Source organism: Mustela nivalis, assembly GCF_964662115.1.
Source record: "Mustela nivalis genome assembly, contig: HAP1_SCAFFOLD_1088, whole genome shotgun sequence".
NCBI lineage: Eukaryota > Metazoa > Chordata > Mammalia > Carnivora > Mustelidae > Mustela > Mustela nivalis.
The window spans coordinates 206,257-212,932 of record NW_028135576.1 but is presented as its reverse complement, the minus strand read 5'-3'; the positions used below and the strand labels follow the sequence as shown (position 1 = coordinate 212,932).

Below are 6,676 nucleotides of genomic sequence, written 5' to 3'. Positions count from 1 at the left end.
AGAATATGTGACGCCGACGGCAGGCAGGCAGCTTTATCTCCGAACGCACAGACCGAGCAGGCAGAAATATGAATGTGGAAGCCAGCAAAACGAGCCCGTGTGCTGTTCCCTGCCTCTCCCGGAGGAGAAATTTTACACTCAACTCTGTTTTCTCCTGCGTTCTTGTAGCTCACGGAACAGTATGTGGTTTAAAAAGCGATGTTTGGCTATTTCACCGATAATGTAAAAAGAGCTTTTTTTATTGAGCACCTGCTCTGTGCCAGGTGGCCCGTGAGTGCTTGCTACCTGCTGCCACCAATGTTTATGACACAGTGCAAGGTCGGGGATGTCGTCCTCAAGTCTCAGAAAGGCCGCTGAGACTCAGAGGGGGCTGCTACACAGCCTTTGGGAGGCAGAGCGGGCGCCCCAGGCCATCTGCCTCCAAGGCTCTCCCCTGCAGTTTGCAGACGGGGTCTTCTTACTCCTGCTGATCGGACAGCTGGAGGGCTTCTTCCTGCACTTGAAGGAGTTCTACCTCACTCCCGCCTCTCCTGCAGAAATGGTAAGTTCTCCAGATGTTGCCTCGATGGTCTACTCCTAAGCGGACAGACTTGCGCAGGGGGCGATACCAATGTCCTTTTTCACTTCCGGGTGAAGTGAAGGGTGAAGGGGAAGTTTGGTTATTCGTGTATCTATCCGTCTGTCCACCCATCTACTCAATTCATCTGCCATTCCCCTGCCTGCCCGTCCTGCATCTGCCTATTTATCTACTCATTTATCCACCCGTCCATCCGTCCATCCGTCCATCCTCACACCTATCCATTGACTTGCCTATTCGCCCATCCACCCAGTTCACCCGTCCATACCCCTGCCTGCCCGTCTGTCCATCTACCCCCTGGTCAGCGGTGCCCGTCTGTCCATCTACCTATCCAGCCCCCACCTGCTTCTGCACCTGAACCTTCATTTCTTGAGATCCTTCTTGGCATCACGCTGTGCCATAGGGGCCACGAAGGCAGCCCCACACAGCTCCTGTTTTTGAGGGCCCCTCCGTCTGTCCCCACTGTACTCCCAGTGACGTAGGGTTCCCCAGGGCCACGGTGAAGAGGGTTGGTTCGGGATGGGCGGGTCAGTGGAGGACCTGAAGGAGGGAGGAGAGGTTGCTGTGATCTGAAGGGGTCACAGGAAGGCGTGGTGTTGCCGTGTTGTCGGTCAGGGTTTGGTTTGCAGAGGGAGGGAGCAGCATCAGCAAAGGCTCAGTGTGGACAGAAGCGCGGAAGTCCCAGGGTGGCGTCCCTCTGTGGTTTGTGCCACTGCAGGGGTGGGCCAGGGCCTGGCAGGGGTCTGGCTTCACAGGAGTCCGGAGTCCCCATGTGGCCCCTGCAGGCTGGCAGGCCGCTTGGGGAAAGGCTGCAGCAGCTCAGGCGGGAGGGTCTGGGTCCTGACCCGGGGAAGTGGGGGAGAGGATAGCAGTGCTGGTGGCAGTCACAGGTGCTGGCGGCAGTCACAGGTGAGCCTGCGTCCCCATGCCCAGCCCCCGCCGGGCGGCCTCCTGCTCCCCTGCTCCGCGCTCCCGCCCGCCGGCCTCCCCAGCCATCCCACGGGGCCATCCCACGGGGCGCCACGGTGCTCGCGCTCCTGGCGCTCTGCCCCCTCAGGCTTCCACACAGGCTGTTCCCCTGCCGGGAAGGCCCTTTCCACAAGCGACATCGACCCGCCAGCAAGGGCAGGGGATTCTCACTGTTCTGTAGGTGAGGGGCCACCCCGTCCCCTGTCAGTGGCCCCACGGCGGGGTAGGTGTGGCAGAGGAACAAGAAGCCTCCATCCAGTCCCCGCTCCCCCAGCCCAGGCCTGCCCCTCTGGCTTCCCGGCTTCCCCGTGGCTCCCCGTCCCTGCCCCGCCACCCCCCAGACCACACGCACGGGGTTTGGAGGCTCACGGAGGGGACGCCTCAAGGGCAGGTGGTCCCGGGGACCCCGGTCTGCTCAGGGACCGGCCTGGAGTCTTCGTGGGCATCAGCCCTACCAGGTGACGCTGGAGGGGTGGCTGAGATGGGCTGGAGCCCTGGGCGGGAGGCGCCCTGCTTGGACCCCAGGTGGCCTGCTTTGCTCTGACCCCTCCAGGATCCCTCGGGCCCGCTGGGAGGCAACCCCTTCAGTTCTCCACAGCAGTGACTCTTTCTACAGAACAGGAACACGGAGCAGGGCAGGGCCAGTTCCAGCCAGCTTATGGGCTGTTTGTGGGAAAAGAAATGATGTCTCCCCTTTGTCCTGCCTGTGTCCCTGGGGAGGGTGAGATCCGAGGTCCTGGGGATGGGTCAGACCGGTGGCCTGCCTCTGTCCTGGCTTTGCTGCCTCCCACCCCGGGGCCCGTCATCCAGGCCCCTCCCCCACACATCCACAGCCTTGTCTGTCAGTGTCCCACGGACTCTAAAATCCGTGGCTGGAGTGGGCTCATGGCCCCCAGGGACATCGGGAGTCAGAATGCTTGTCCCTGGCTTGTCACTGGGGTTTGTGAGCCTGCCAAATATTGGGCAGAGGCTTTGAAGTCCTGTGAAGCCCAACCGCCGAGTAACCAAGAGGGGACACCTGTGCTGTTCCGGGTCCTGGTCTGGGCCCCTCCCCCAGGCTCCACCGTCCTGCCTTCTCCCCCGCCTCAGCCTCCCCCTCTCAGCCTTCACACGCCTGGTCCTCTCACATCTTCAGGTCTCTGCCCAGACAGTTCCTCTGCCTCCCCTGCCTCCTACTTTGTTCCAACCTGCTGAGCATGGTTGCGTGTCCATTTTACAGAGGGGAAAGCGGAGGCCCTGAGAGGCTCCGGGACTTGCTCAGGACCGTGCTGCTACTCGGTGGCGGTCCTGACACAGGGACCGGCCTTCTGGGCCTTCTGACCCTTGGCCCCTGTTCTTGCCCTTGAACCCTGGAGATGCAATCCTTCGTGGGCGTGGCCTCTCCCTTCCCAGGAGGCACAGGTGGTCTTGACGTGAAGATTGATTCAGGGCTCTGGTTCTCCAGAGCTCGGACCTGGGATGTGGAGCCAAGAGCCTGGAGCCGTGTAGCGTTTGTGTTTCCAGTGGTGGCAGCGGGGACAGCGGTCAGCACTCACTGTCTCCTGGGGTCACTGTCTCCTGGGGTCTCCTGGACCGTGTCAGTCAGCTGCTGCCACAGAAATGCCGCGTGACAAGCCACCTGGACGACGGGCGGCTCACCTAACACCTCGGTCGTGCATCCCACAGAGCTGCGGGTGGGCTGGCTTTGGCTGGTCCTGGCTCGGCTGGGTTCGGCTGGGGGTGGTCCAGCTTGGTGCTGTGGGACCGCCCTGCCACTGTCCTGGGCCCAGCTGCAAGCCCAGCGTGGTTTCCTTGTGGGGATGGCAGAGACACAGGCGACTAAGCCAACACAGTTGGCATGACATCACCTCCCACTCGTCCTGTCGGCCCGGGAGTCCCCGTGGCCCCAGTGCCCGGGCTCGCCAGCCTCTGGTGCCAGGGCTCCCTCCCCATTTTGTCCTCGGGAGTCAGAGTGAGCCCCACGGGCGACAGAGGAGTGTGAGCCTCTCTCCAGCTGGGAAGGGGTTGGCCTGAAGCCGGGCCAGTGGAAGGTCCCAAGAGGGTCGGAGCCCAGCCTAGGCGGTGGAGGGGACCCACAGACAGAAGGCAGAACACGGCGACACAGAGGCGGGGGAGAAGGCAGGATGGTGGAGCCTGGGGGAGGGGCCCAGACCAGGACCCGGAACAGCACAGGTGTCCCTGCTTGGTTACTCAGGGGTTGGGCTTCACGGGACTTCAAAGCCTCTGCCCAATATTTGGCAGGCTCGCAAACCCCAGTGACAAGCCAGGGACAAGCGTTCTGACTCCCGATGTCCCTGGGGGCCATGAGCCCACTCCAGCCACGGATTTTAGAACCAGCTTCTCAATCTGAGCCACTTACCTCCAGGGGGAGAGAAGCAGCCTCTTCGCTCAGACCCCAAGAATGAATTTTTATCGGGGACTATGGACAGTCGCAGCCACGGGGAGAATGATCAAAATGCAGAGGAGGTCATTAGCTGAAGGGGGCGGGGACTGCCGCGCTGTCCGCCGGGGGGACACCGAGGAATCATTATCTCGGCAGAGTGCCCCTCGAGACTGCATGTCTCATTATCAGACCTGCCTTGCCACCAGTGTTTATGTGATCCTGTCATTCCTTCCGGGAAGACAAGCGAGGGACAGAGGGGAGGGAGGTGACCGTCTGCTCGGCGGAAATCAAAACACCGGCCCCGGGAATCGTGGGCTTCCGCCCACATTCAGTTATTTCTTCCTGGGAGGATCTGAGTGCGCGCTCCTGGATGACAGCCTTCCCTCAGCTCCGCACAAGGTGCTGGTTTTGCTTGTATAACCTCAAGCCGTGCATGGAAGGGAAGGGACACCTGGGCGGGGAGTGTGCTGAGGCATCTCGGGCTTGCGGCGGCTCCCTGGGCTCCGGTCGGGCGTGGGCTTGATGCCCAGAAGCGAGTGGGATGGTTTTCATAGCGTTGGGAGGCATTGACTCCATGAGCTCGGGGAGGGGTCCGGTTTGGCCCCTGCTGAACCGCCAGCCATAATAGATGCTCAGTAAATGTATTTTAACTAAGCGAGTGGACAAAGTGTTTTCGAAACATGGGTCCTCCCAGACGCTCCAGGACAGGTGGGTCCTGTCCAATAGCTTTGGGGTCCAATAGCTTTGCCCCCGCAATGAACCATTGCCCCCAGGCAGAGGACAGGGTCTTTTTGATTGCTTTGGGGCACCAGGGAGAAACTAGCCACGAATAGGGAAAACTCCCCTAAAAGAGTATGGGCTCTGAGCCTAGGGCTGTCTGGGCTCCCCCAGACCCCCACCCAGCACCCCGGATCAGGACACAGGGCAGATGGTGGTGACTCCACTTTGCAGGTGGGTGAGGTAGGCCTGGGGGTTGCCAAGTGACTTGCTGGAGGTTACCCCATGACCGGGCAGGGGCCTGAACCCATGTGTGCCTAGACAGGGGACGGCTGCTGCAGCCTCCAGCCCATTTAGCTCCGACTTCGGAGTGAGACAGACCTGGTTCTGCCACTTTCCATCTTGTAAGCTTGGGTGAGCCCCTTGGCCATGCTCTCCTCAGCTGTGCTTTGCCCCTGGAACTCAGCTGTTTCCCTGGGGGCCTCCGTTGCCCACAGTGCCGGGGCTGCATCAGAAAAGGCCAGTATGAACCTGTGTTCTTTCCCCTGGCTGAGTCCCCTCACCTGGCAAGACTTACCTCTAGGCATCACCTCCTCCAGGAAGACTTCCCTGACTTCCAGACCTCTCCATACCTGCCTTCCCCACTAGAGATGTCTCCTTGAAGTATGAGGCACACGATGAGTGATGGGCGGGCCTGGGAGTTGGGGACCTGGGCCTGGGTTTGGGACTAACATCTGGTGGGGTCTTATCACAGCTGCACAACGTCACCCTGGCCCTGGAGTTGCTGAAGGACGAGAGTCTGCTCAACTACCCCATTGACCCCAAAGGTGAGCGCGTGGCGCCCAAGGGAGCTGTGGAGTCGGGGGACGCCTCTGTCGGGGTAGGGCTCTTGCTCGGCCGGGGGGTTCCCACGATGGGGGGTGCTGCGCCCACAGCTTCCACCCCCCCCCCGGAGGAGGGGGCCTGGGGACCTGGGGTAGGCTGTCCAGATGGATGAGACCTTGAGGGAATGTATGTGGGGGGCACCGCATAGGCAGGGGAGGACGGGGTGGGAGAAGGCAGGGCCCTGGGATGGATCCCGGGACTCAGGCTTAGCCTGACCAACAGTCCTGCTTGCCCCCGGGTTTAGCTCTGACGTCCCGTGTCCCAGGAAGCCCTTTGGTCCCAGGCAAAGTGGGACGGTGGTCACCCCCTGCCTCGCCCCGGCCGAGGCCTGACCGGCTGTCCCACTCTCCTCCGACCCACAGACATTGTGAACAAGGACACCAAAAGCACGCTGCGGGTCCTGTATAGCTTGTTTCAAAAGCACAAGCTGAAAGAAAGCACGGACAGCGCACCCCGTGGATCCCCGAATTAATCCCAGAAGCTGCTTCGGAGCCTGCCTGCACACCAGCGGGAAGGCCCAGACGGCCCTGCCCCCGAGGCCCGGCCCTGTCCGATGCCTGTGCCCCACCCCCACTCCTGTGTCCTTCTGAGTATCTCTGGATTCAGCAGGCATGGATCAGTTTTGAGCCAACCCTCAGCCTCGCTCAGTTTATATTAACAAGTGTTATTTCTGGGAGGGATCTGGGGAGCCTGCAGTGTCCTGGGAGAGACGGTTCCGTCCGCACGGGTACGAGCTCCCCTCCCCACTCACCCCACCCAGGGCAGCTCGCCTTCCCACGGGGCCAGGCATGGAAGGTGCTCCGATTCCCATCTCTGAGGGCACCTGTGGGGCCACTGAGAGCCCAGTGGTGCTGGACCTTCCCGTGGGCTCAGGGCCTGATCTTGGCAGCAGAAAGGACTCTCGGGGGTCAGGGTGGATGGCCAGAGGCCCCAGCCTGCCCAGTCAGCTACTGCCAGCCTGCCCCTCAGGCTGATGGGCATGGCTCCAAAACCAAGCTCTGGAGCCTTTTGGGGAAGTTAAGTCAGTTACTCGCCAGAGGAACCGTGGCTCAGGCCCTCCTCAGGCGGAGAAACCTGCCCAGACATCCCAAAGGAGAAATCTTGGTGGTCTCCCAGTCTGTCCCGTGGGGCGGGGGGGCTTGCTC

At 61.5% G+C, this 6,676-nt stretch overlaps 1 protein-coding gene across 1 annotated transcript; it reads left to right on the top strand.

Moving 5' to 3' along the window:
• Positions 1–6,162, top strand: LOC309857688 (gamma-parvin-like). Its single transcript, XM_082750429.1, has 3 exons — positions 1–541; positions 5,401–5,473; positions 5,894–6,162. Exons 1-3 carry the CDS (start codon positions 326–328, stop codon positions 6,001–6,003), a joined length of 399 nt encoding a protein of 132 aa, XP_082606555.1. The 5' UTR covers positions 1–325; the 3' UTR covers positions 6,004–6,162.
• Positions 6,163–6,676: the final 514 nt, after the last annotated feature.

Bases quoted from the DNA above. Each gene is read 5' to 3' on its own strand.
- LOC309857688 (XM_082750429.1), top strand. From the start codon at position 326: ATGTCGTCCTCAAGTCTCAGAAAGGCCGCTGAGACTCAGAGGGGGCTG. The intron at 542-5,400 runs GTAAGTTCTCCA...GTCTTATCACAG, and splicing joins CCGCCTCTCCTGCAGAAATG to CTGCACAACGTCACCCTGGC. The intron at 5,474-5,893 runs GTGAGCGCGTGG...TCCGACCCACAG, and splicing joins CTACCCCATTGACCCCAAAG to ACATTGTGAACAAGGACACC.